This window comes from Cariama cristata, unplaced genomic scaffold (genome assembly GCF_000690535.1).
Source record: "Cariama cristata isolate BGI_N322 unplaced genomic scaffold, ASM69053v1 scaffold27813, whole genome shotgun sequence".
Lineage (NCBI taxonomy): Eukaryota > Metazoa > Chordata > Aves > Cariamiformes > Cariamidae > Cariama > Cariama cristata.
The window spans coordinates 256-12,251 of record NW_009610618.1 but is presented as its reverse complement, the minus strand read 5'-3'; the positions used below and the strand labels follow the sequence as shown (position 1 = coordinate 12,251).

Here is an 11,996-nt window from a genome sequence, read left to right as displayed (position 1 = left end):
TGAGGGAAAGAACACAAGTCATTAAGAAAACACTGATCAGCATATGCCAGCAAAAGCTTTATTCCAGCTTCTTCCATTGCTTTATAACAGCACAAAGTGCAAGACTTCAACCCAAAGCAACTGTTTCCTTACAGAGAAAAAAATCCCACCCCCCCCCAAAAGATACCCTCAACTTTTCTTAGAAAAAAACCCCAATACTTAACAGTGCAACTTTTGAAAAAGCAAACATCAGAAAGTGGTATTGTGCAACACAGTAACCTACACATCAACTCACAAGAAACCTTTGTTCGAGAACCACCCACCAACAGCTAGATACAAGTTACTGCGCACCCACATTCAGTAAGGAATCCCAGTCAAGAGGCAAACTCTTGTTTTAAGTAAGGAAAGCCCAGCTGTAAGAAGCCAAGCTGACAATAGCAGTCCACCAACAAGCACTACTCCTTGACACAGAAGTAGGGTAGCGACGGGCAATTGCTCAGTTAGAAACACTCGGTGCTTTGCCTCTATTCTTTTTCCCATAAAAACACATTTTCATGGCAATGTTTGTGTACACAAGTACTTGTCCAGCTGCACGTGGTGAATGGGTCACTTGGTTTCGTGAATGTTGAGGACATGAGGATCTTCAGCTAAATCTGAATTGCAGCCCATTTGGTTTTCTAGAGGGAATAAAACCAGATAGACCCATCAAGATGTTTCTCTAAACATGTATAAATGCATTAATATCTAGAGTCGTAGCTCTACAAGGCCTCAGACTAAATGTCATCAACATATTGGACCCTATTAGGGGGCTACACTTATGCAAAGTTATTGTATAAGAACAAGCCAGTTGAAACAATGGAACTGCCCAAGCAGATGAAGCAACCAGTACTCCCAGATTTCAATTATGAGTTCAAGCCACTCCATCCCTCAGTGGATTTACTATAACGCACTGCAGGAGTTTTTTAATCCTGTGGATTTGGTACCTTCTACTCAAACTGCCTTTCCAGCCAGTGGCCCATGTGTGCAGCAAGATCCAGTTCGGTGCCACATGGTTGCATGACCTTAGCTCACGTTTTCTGTGCTGTTTCTGAGAGGGCGCATATACTAATACTGCACAAAGCATTCAAGAACACAGACAGCAGGCAAATTCAAACAACAATAATTAGCATCCAAAGAGGAGAAAAAAATAAAATGAAACAGTAAAAACTGTAAAACTATTACCAAAACCATAAACAGCAAGATCAAGAATAAACATAGAATCATAGAATGATTTGATTGGAAGGGACCTTTAAAGTTCATCCAGTTCCACCTCCGCTGCCATGGGCAGGGACACCTTCCACCACACCAGGTTGCTCAAAGCCCCATCCAACCTGGCCTTGAACACTTCCAGGGATGGGGCAGCCACAGCTTCTCTGGGCAACCTGTGCCAGCACCTCACCACCTTCACAGTGAAGAGTTTCTTCCTTGTATCTAATCTAAATCTACCCTCTTTCAGCTTAAAGCCATTGCCCCCTGTCCTATCACTCCATGCCCTTGTAAAAAGTCCCTCCCCAGCTTTCTTGTAGGCCCCTTTAGGTACTGGAAGGCTGCTCTAAGGTCTCCTCAGAGCCTTCTGTTCTCTAGAATAAACAACCCCTACTCAGCCTGTCCTCATAGGAGAGGTGCTTCAGCCCTTGGATCAGCTTCGTGGCCTCCTCTGGACTCGCTCCAACAGATCCATGTCCTTCTGGTGTTGGGGGCCCCAGAGCTGAAGGCAGCAGTGCAGGGGGGGGTCTCACCAGAGCGGAGCAAGGGGGTAGAATCCCCTCCCTCGACCCACTGGCCACGCTGCTTTTGGTGCAGCCCAGGACATGGCTCGCTTTCTGGGCTGCGAGTGCACACTCCCAGCTCCTGTTGAGCTTCTCATCAACCAACACCCCCAAGTCCTTCTCCTCAGGGCTGCTCTCGATCTGTTTTTCACCCAGCCTGCATTTGTGCTTGGGATTGCCCCGATCCATGTGCAGGACCTTGCACTGGGCCTTGTTGAACTTCTTGAGATTCACACGGGCTCACCTCTCAAGCCTGTAGAGGTCATCCTGTATTTGAGTGATGCAATTGGTAAGGAAGATTTGTAGATTCACCAGTTTAACATTTTAATCAAGTTCTTTTAACTACTTTTTTTTTTCCCCCCAACAGGTACCTAGATCTCTATTGCAGGCTTCAGTATTTGTTACCCATAAACCAGTCAGCTTTCAGTACAGTTCTACTGAAATACAGTTATCAATTCATTCACTGAAAACACAAATGCTATCACTACTTAAGCTTAGTTCAGTCTCTAACAGACAACCACTGGTCAAACACAGGAACAGGCTGCCCAGAGAGGTTCTGCAGTCTTCATCCTTGGATATATTCCAGACCCGAAAGGAAGGTCCTAAGCAATCTGATCTAGTTGACCCTGCTTTGAGCACCTCCAAAGGTCCCTTTCAACCAGAACTGCTCTATGATTCCATAGATTATAGAAATAGAATATAATCAGAAAGGGCCCGTACTATTTTCTTTGGTACACTGAATAGATGTTCGCCAGTAACACTTCAGAATTTTTAAGTAACAATAAAGATGTACATGCACTATTCACAAACTATCCTTGCAACAACTAAGATGGTGTTATTATGGGTTTAGATTCATAGATCAAGATCTATTAAGGGCATTCAAATCCCAAACTGCAATGCTTAGTAGAGTCTGCCTAGCAGTTGCTCACCTTGCCTCAGAAATGTGAGCAAGAGTAGCATGCTGGTGGCCGATGCTGAAAACCCTACCAAAATCTATAACCTAGATATACCAACCCAGCTTGTCCAAGAGGCTTAGTCCACTAGGTTAAATAAATAAATACTAAATTGATTTCTAATCAAGACAGAGCAGCAGCTTTCATTACATGTATTCACCATTAAACTGACAGTATGTAAGCTAATGCTGCTAAGAAAATTATAACACTATTAGAGTAAATACATAAGCTCAAAAAAGAATTTCAACTGTATTTTTAGAAAACAAAGCATTTTCTAGAAAATCAGAACACATCCAAACACCCAGTACGCAACCTCTTTGGGAGGTTTAAGGTAATCTTACCTTGAAGTAAGGTCTCCTCTGGTAAGGACTGCAAGTCTTCTGTTGCATGGGTAATTGCCTAAACAAAAGGGGATTCTGTTAGGAAGCTGGCACTATTGCCAAGATAGTTTTCCATTCAGGTGCTTCCTTTAATACTAGACTAACTTTTTACATCAGCACTGCTGGACTCATTTAGCACTGTTTTTTTCCTCCCCTTGTAACTCACTACGGAACTTTTCTGCCCTTTTCACTGTGGTGCAAAAACTGCATGTGAAGAATGAAGTAGAAATTCATTCTGTTAGCAGCAGCAGCAGTATGGCTGACAACCTGAGTTTTGGGTTCTAGACATGAGGTTTTTAGTTATTGGTATTTCATGAAGAACACTGGTGAAAACCTTACTATCATTTTCTAATTACTTCTATTATGAAGTATTTTTCACTATTTACCAGTTAGTTACATGCTCTACCAGCACGATCTGTCAAAACCCACATATCAGCATTATTCTACAGTTCCTGATTAACAGTAGTCTTCCAGTAACATTTCTTCCTTCAAGCTGTTCTCATTAATCTATTCCCAGATTGAATTCAGAGTCCTCAGGCCAAATGGCTGACAGTTTTATATAAAGCTATATAAATAGTTTACATAAGTTATATCAGTTATATAATAGATTTATACAAATTTCTATAGTCTCCATGGAGACTGATATAATGTATTAGAAAAGGAAGGACAATCTGATGTCATAAAGCAAAATACTGTGCTTCCAGCGGTTGGCAGGATTTTTTTTAATGCTACTTTGCCTTTCTATTCTCATGGTGATACAGGGGGAAAAAAAAAAAAAAAAACAACACAAAAACCACAACTAAACTCTGAGTGCCCTTTCTAAAAATTGGTACTGTCTTCCCCAGTCCACCACCATACTGCCATACCTCAGATGGTCTGCAAGCCCAGTTAGGAATACCATTCCAGACATTCTCAGGATCCACAATCTCCTCGCTGCCACTGGAGAGATTCAAGACCTGTACAAACAGAGCCAACTCATATCTAGCACAGCAGTGGATCCTCAGATTACATTCAGCAAGTAAGACAGTAGTAGGAAAATACAACTGAGGATTCCCTGCCTCTGAGAAGGCATTCAGTCTGGATCTTGCAAGAAAGAGTAAGTTAATCTCTAACAGAGCTGAATGTCGCTACCGAATCTGACCCAAAGAACCACTATATTTAAGTATTTCACATGCGGTTCCTGCTACAGCACCCCAGCTCAAGGCCCTCCTGGGCTTCTAACCCAAGTCTGGTGAGAGAGGAAAGCTGGAAAACACCCACTAGATCAGAACCAGTAGAAAACTGATGAATGGGGATTATCACTACATACCTGACACTGACACTCATCTCCTGAATACAGACAAGGTTGGCTTTAGATACCCAAGGAATCTACTAGCTAAAGAGTTGTCTTCCATAATCTCAGGCATTCAGTCTTCCAAAAAGTTACTTTTATGAAACATTCTTTTGGGTTTGAAACTGTAAATTACAACTCAAAGGCCCTTTTATAAAAGTATAATGTCTGTGCATATGTGTACATGTACACACACTCCCCCTGAACTGGAGGAAGACTTCTCATTTATCCCATAGCTTCAACAGCAGTAGAACAAGGCAGCCCACTATGTTATGATCTAGTGTTAAAGTTACCTCCCACCAACCACTCATTCAACAAAGAAACGTATTTCACTGAAGTAGGACTCATTGTGTATTCATTTTAAATTACAGTATAATTTGATTTTCTTTCCAAGTTTCTACTGTCCCAACACTAATTTCTCAAAACATCAGTAAAATGATGCCAAGTTTCAGGAGCATTTAATGGTAACACGGCTCCGTAGCAGAACATTAACTTGCAGGCCAGATACATACTCATATGTGTGTAGTTCTATCTCAGAAACTGGAGCCACATCCTCCAGTCTTCCCCATCAATGCAGGGGAATAAGATGTGACGGGAGTATCAAGTGCTGACACACAGCATCCACTTGGTTTGAGACGCTGCTGTTTCTATGTAGTCTGTAAGTCCAGAATCAGGCTTTACAACACTAAGTCTTAAATTCTGTAATAGACTGCAGTAAAATATTCAAAGTTTGGAGGAAGGCCAAAGAAGGACCAGATCTTAAGAGTGCAGAAAGAATATTCAAACCATACTTACCCTGGTACCTTTTTCAGATACCTCCAAAATGCGAGCCTCGCACCATTTCAGAGAGGTCCATACCACACATTTGGAACCAACAGCAAAGCCCTTCAGATTACAAGTATACTCATTGTGGTCTACAAAAATGATGACATACCAATGAAGAATGATAAAACCAAACCAAAAAAAAAAGTAAAAAAAAAAATCAACCCCTCCAGAAAACTCAAAACTGTTGCCATACTCCCCTGTCCCCCTTCAAACTACTTAATAAATTTTTGAAAATTAAAAATTTGTCATCCTGAACAGTCTTGAAAACGCATTTCACGTTCAGAAACAGATTTCCAGTCATAAAATCATTAACCTCCCAAAGTAAGATTAGTTGCTGTTAGACTGTAACATTATCTGTGAACTACTACACTTAAGTCTGATGTTCTTAACTCAAAGCATATTGACGTTAACACTATTACAGTAACTTATGAGGGAATAAAAATCAGGTTTCTACAAAAAAGCTATTCTCACGTTTGAATGCGCACATCATTTTGATTATTTAACTCCTTAAAATCAGATACTTTACCTGCACTGCAGTCAGGCAGCTTCTCACTTTGCTTTTTTTCTACTTCTTCATCCCCAGGCTTACAGTTTGAAGACTGCACATATGTATTTCCACATTCTTTAAATGAGTCAGTCAAGTCTCGTTTCATCCATTCTTCCACATAAGAGTCATCTTTCTTACTCTGCCACTCCTCACGTTTCTCAACTTTGCGGTCACATGATTTTACAGTGTCAACAGGCATCTCATTCGTAATGTCTTTTGTAAGAAATAAAAATTGACTTCCACTATTTGCAGAACTCTGCAGTGCAGCGTGTTCTAACCCTAACAAGTCCTCCTCCCCATCCTCCTGAGATGGCTGCACATCAGGCAGCACCAGTTCCAGAAGCTGCTCAATTTCAGCACCTAGCATCGACAGCATGTCATGGGTCTTCAGGTCCAGCTGTTTCTTAGGTCTACTACCAGATGAAGACAGACTTAGGGGAGGGGGGTCTACTTCCATCCGATCTTCTTGTATAGCTTCTGCTTTAGGAACTTCAGACAAATTCAACTCCAGTTCCTTTGCCTTCTCTCCCAAAGAAAGCTGAACATCAGAAGGAATCAGCTTTACTGTCTTCTGTCCATTACTAACTGAAGGCACCAAGTTCTCTCCCTCATTAAGTGATGGTAAGATTTCAAGACATTTCAGAGCTGCCAACTCCCCCATCTCCTCACTCACAACTGGCAGCTCAAACAATTCCTGTTCCAACACTTTCTCTCTTGCTTCACTGCCTGAAGCTGTCTGCATTTCAAGTGATTCTGTTTCCAGAGCTTTCTTTGTTTCTTCACCAAAGGAAGACTGCGCTGAAAGGCCCTGTATCAACTCTCTTAGATCATCATATGAAGACTGCATTTGTAATTGATCCAGTTCTACTACCATCCCCCTTTCATCACTCGAAGACGACTGTACCTGGAGCACTGGCAATCTTTGCCATTCTTCCTGTTTGTCTCCTAGGAAAAGACTGGCTGCTGAAGCACTGTCTTTCAGTTCTGCTTGCAGCTCAGCACCCTCTCGAAACAGTACTTCAGATAATTCTTGCTCTGCAGCTTTCATTTCACTCCCCAAAATATGAAGACTGCAGCTTCTCGTTGCTTCTAGTAATACATTGTTATCACTCTCTCCTTCAGATAGAGGTATCTCTTTATCACAGTTGCTTTGATGCTCAGCTGTTTCACACCCATCATCAGCCTTCCCAAACATATACTCAATAGCTCCCACTGACACATTTGCTTCTACAGTATTTGAACACTCAGAAGTTACACCCAGGAAAGGTTCAGAACAAAGTAAAGCACTTTCACTTTCTTCTTGAGCTAATCCACAAACAGCAGTAGTTTCTCTTTTGAGACAAAGACCCATATCATTGTTTGAACATCTGTTTTCCTTTAAGGGGTTCTCAAGGTTTGAGAAAGCGTTGTCACCAGTTCCTTTATTAGCCTTCCAAAAAGACTTCATCTCTTCATTAATATTCTTGCCAGAAGCTTCCAGCTTGACAACAGACAGAGGGACTTCAGAAGCTTTATGTTCCTGAGTTTCGATTACTTCAGCCTCTAATAAGAGGTCTTTGGTCATATGGTAAAACTTCTCTTTTGCTTCACTAAGCCATGAGCCCTCTGAGGATTTGAAACCTGACAGACAGCAAGCAAACGCTTGATTAGGTACTTCGAGCAATTCACATGGAATCAGTCTGACCATCTCCACACCAACAGCTTCCTCACTTCCGTAATCCACATGTCTAACAACTATGTTGTCACCTTTTACGCTGCTGACTTCAGCTCTGTAGAACTTTCCATCTTGACTATATTTTGCTAGGCAGATATCACCACTTTTCATACAAGATGTGCAATCGTTCAAAGAGTTTAGTCCAAGGTTTTCAGCTTCCTCTATTTTTTCCTCTATATAGTTCATGTCTTCTGTATCAGCCCTGCGACTCCAAAAGTATTCTGGACCATTTACCACTGTGACATAAATTTTTACAGTCTCACCTGCCTCTGGAAACTTCCAGATAAATGATTTACAATCACTTACACAGGAAATTTCATCTTGTGCCTGAGGAGGCAAAGGTTCACAAATAGTTATCATGTCACTGTTCTCTCTTCTATCAAGTATTTCTGTTGAACAAGATATTTCCCTACTTGCAAGATTTTCATCAGCTAAATCCACTGTTATTTTACCTTGATGGTCACTGAGAATAACTTCCCATTTATCCTCAACCTTCTCTACAAATTCACATGATATCAGAACTTCACTTGTTCTCTTGGTGAAGTAAAGTACAGCTTTCTCTGCCCAGGCTATGGGTTTTTTGCGTTTAAGTCCACCTAAGCAGCAGTGAATGCTTATTGCTGGAATAGATGACAAGTCTTCAGGGAGTCTGCACGCTTGATCAACGTTAATTACTGAAGTATTACCATAATCGATATATTGTATACTTAACAAATTGTCAGAAGTCTTCTCTTTTACTACAGCTCGATACCACAGGCTGTCTTCTGAATAAACAGCACCAATTAAGTCTCCTGCTTGGAAGAGTTGTCCACAAGGATTCTTTGCTTGTGTCCTATTGTTTAAGCTCTCCAAAATGCTGTTAAGCTGAGCCTCGTCGCTCTCTAGTTGAACATAAAAATCCAACGGATCGTTTACATGAGACACATACACTAACACTTTAAGAGTTGGTGCTATCTTCTGTTGCAGCAGATCAGATACACTTTTTAGTGTTATACACTTGCCTTCAGCATCAGATTTAATATCTGACTGTGTATCCATCTGGATCGAGAGGAGAGACTCCTCCCCTGCTTTATTTAACAAAAAAGCATCCTTCTTACTGCTCAGCATTTCATCAGATTCTAGTAATCCAGCTGCCACATCTCCTTTTGTAGCAGGCTGGAAAAGGTTTACATCTCCTTCTTTGAAGTGCCTTTTGCTACTTCCTCTTCCTCCCTGGGCTTCAGAGTTGCATTTTTTTGTTTCAAGAGGCCTACCTGCATTTAAAGGGGACTCTGCAATCTCATTCCTCTCATTCACATCTGTATTTCTAGAGCACAGAGTTTCATTTTCTACATGCCTACACAGCCCCATATTATTTATTAAGCTTAACTCCTTCAGTTTTGCATTAATTTGAGTATTACCATCAAACAACTCAATTAACAGTTTACCATCAGATTCCTTTGCTACTACTATCGCTTTTAATTGCCTTTCTAGGACGGCTTCCTTAAACCATGTTGTAGCTTCTTTGGGAACATTAGATACATCAGATAAGGAACACTTTATGGCCTGCATTGGCAAAAGCAAGATATCACAAGCATCCCTGGGTAAAGGAAGCAGATGATCTTTCTCTATTGCCTCTGTGTTCCCAAAATCCACAAAGAAGACTTCCATATTAGGTTTTGTTTTCGTAATTACTCCCCTGTACCACTGATTGTCAGTATACTTTGCTAGACACAAGCTCCCAGACTTTTGCAAGGTTTCTAAGCTGGTCATTGTTTCACTTAGACGGCCAATGTTATTGGTAAGCTGTGCTAAGACATCCGCACATCTTTCAAGCTGGCAGTAAAATGTCCATGGATCATCAACATGCGTAATATAAACGTCTTCCTCACTCCCAATTTTGATACCATGCGTAGAATAATAGTAAGAATGAAGCTGAACCAAGGATACGGGAGGCTTTTGAGGAGGTAAAGGTCTGGCCACACCTCTCTTGGTCAGAAACTGGCAAGCACTCTGAAAAGGTGTCATTAAATCTACAATGTTAAATAGCTCCTTATTGTTTATCGAAGCCAAGGCAAATATTGTACATTTCAGTTCAAAGTGAGATGAGGAAGTATTGACAAACTCTTGAAAAGCCTGAATCGCTTCTTCATCCCAAGCAAAAGGATCCTGACCATTTGGTTGGATTAAGTTGTAAAGGCTGCACCTAAAAGCCTGAGCCTCTAACCTAAGAAAGCGTTCATTAGTTGAGCGCAGGTTTGTTAGAGAGACCAGTCCTCTGTTGCCATAGTCAACATATATGACTTCTACTTTTTCTGCAGAAGGAACTTCATCAATAATTAAAGCCCTGTACCATTTTTCATCCTCCAAGTACTGCGCTAAACATACAGCATTTGGCCAAGTAAGTGGGTGGGATGACTTTTTACAATACTCCTGAATTTCAGCCATTAGTACCTTAAGGTCATGGCAATTTTTATTTAACTGACACCAAAAATAACTAGGATTTTCGACATATGACACAACTACATTAACAGTACTTCCCACTTCTAACTGACTTCTGTAAGAGGAACTTGGCTTCATTTCCACATAACTCTGTCTCCAAGAGATGGGCAGGTTTTCCTCGCCCTCATACTTCTGAGCAGGAAGAAATTCACTACCTTTACAATCATGAATGGCTGCAACAGAGGTCTCTCTGACCATCACAGCCATGTAAGGATTAATTGCTCTACCACTTCTCTTTAGATCAGATTCTTCTCTGAGCCTCTTCTCTGCATTTATTTGGTTTTCCTCCCCAGCACATGCTAGGGAAGAGGCCTGGCTCACAGCCTTATCAGGTGATTTCTGGAGAGTCTTGGGTATTTCACACCTCTGGTATTCAGCATACCTTCCCTGGGCCATGAGTTTACTTACACTTTTCTCTCCTAATTGGGACTGGTCAAAAATTTCAACCATGTATTTGTCACCCTGCATACTCAAAAAATGAGCCTTTAGTTCCTTGTTCAGCACAATCTGTCTGAATGCAGACACAGATGCTTCACTCCAACTTCCTCCCAGAGGAGAGACACCTGCCAAACAACACTTCAGAGCTAAAGCAGGTAGTTCTTTGAACTCAGGGAGCAGCTCCTTTACCGCACACCGATCTACAGTTTCTGTATTGCCTCTGTCCACCAGATGTATTTCTAGCCCGCTGTCCAGTACCCTGGTGATCACCGCTCGGTAAAAGTCACCCTCTTTCCCACGGGCACAACAAAAGGATCCAGGCTGTAGGTCCCACCCAGCACCATTCAGCTTTGTGGCATGGCAGTAAAAATTCCACATGCACTGCCTCAGTTGCCTGAAGGGGCGGCGATGCTCATGGAGCTGCAGCCAGAATTCGGATGGGTCTCGGAGGTGGGAGACCTGCGCATTGTGAAATGTGCCCAACTTCAGATGCACAACAACAGGAGCAGAGGCCAAATCTCTGTGTGTTAAAGCAACAGGAGATGCTCCTGGCGGCAATTCCGGTCCTTCATCTGTGGATTCTCCTACTCCCAGTTGCTCTTGAGCCTCAGTTTGGCTGACCTGCATATGGCTGTTGACCAGGCAGCAAGCCTGCACCCCAAAAAGATGGTTCAAGTTGATGCCATTTTCCCCATACAGGCTCACATAATAGAGATGCTCAAAGGAGTTAAAGGCTTTGATGTGAGCACTCACTCCTTTGCCTAGCACCAAAGCTTTCAGCTCATCGATCTGCAATGGGGACCAGCCACAACCTCCATCTGAGATACCCTCAAGAGCACATGGGTAAGTCACCACAGGCATGCGAAAACACTCACCAGGCAAATGGCGCAGGTTAGCCCTGGTCACAGTCTCCTTCCTGCCATAGTCCACAAAGATCACTAGAGCCACTTGCTGGCCCTGCTCCCCAGCAATAAGCTCCAGCAGAAGTGCACGATACCACTGGCCATCTATGCCACGGGCAGCACAGGGCGAGCCCACGTTCGGTAACGAATCCTGCTCCCACCAGTCATAAGTGTGGCGCATGGTATCAGAAAGGCAACGGATCTCCCGGGACAGGCTCTGCAACTGGCAGTAGATGTGGTATGGGTCAGAGACATAGGTCACTAGGACAGGCTCTGTCACACCCAGCTGAAGCCGTGGGTAGAAGTAATCCAAGGCAGGTGACACAGGCTGATATGACAGCAAAACATGGAGAAGCTGGGGAACTGCAGAAGTTACAAGGGAATATGCTGGAGGCTGCAGCTTAAGCTGGTCCCTTAAGTGGCTGTAAGTTAGGCAGTGCCTGAGCACCTGGCAGAACCAACTAGTAGTAACCTGCCTGGCCAGGCCCAGGTGATGCATCTGGGCTGCGAGCTGGGGCACCTCAAGCACTATGAGCTGCGGCGTCACCACCTCCTGCACCAGGCCAGACACCTCCTTGCCATGCAGGTAGTTGAGGAACTCCACAGCCTCCACCGTCCAGGCGGAGGCTGCTGCGTCCC

At 42.8% G+C, this 11,996-nt stretch overlaps 1 protein-coding gene across 1 annotated transcript in view; it reads right to left on the bottom strand.

The window, feature by feature from the left end:
* Window positions 1-585: 585 nt before the first annotated feature.
* Window positions 586-11,996, bottom strand: part of LOC104159919 (tudor domain-containing protein 6-like) — a gene marked incomplete at its 5' end in the record, with an annotated part of 11,663 nt that continues 252 nt past the window's right edge. The window contains 5 exon segments of the mRNA XM_009697944.1: window positions 586-656; window positions 3,082-3,139; window positions 3,987-4,076; window positions 5,246-5,364; window positions 5,802-11,996. The exon segment at window positions 5,802-11,996 is cut by the window's right edge and continues 12 nt beyond it. Of these exon segments, the coding sequence (XP_009696246.1) occupies window positions 586-656; window positions 3,082-3,139; window positions 3,987-4,076; window positions 5,246-5,364; window positions 5,802-11,996 (6,533 nt within the window).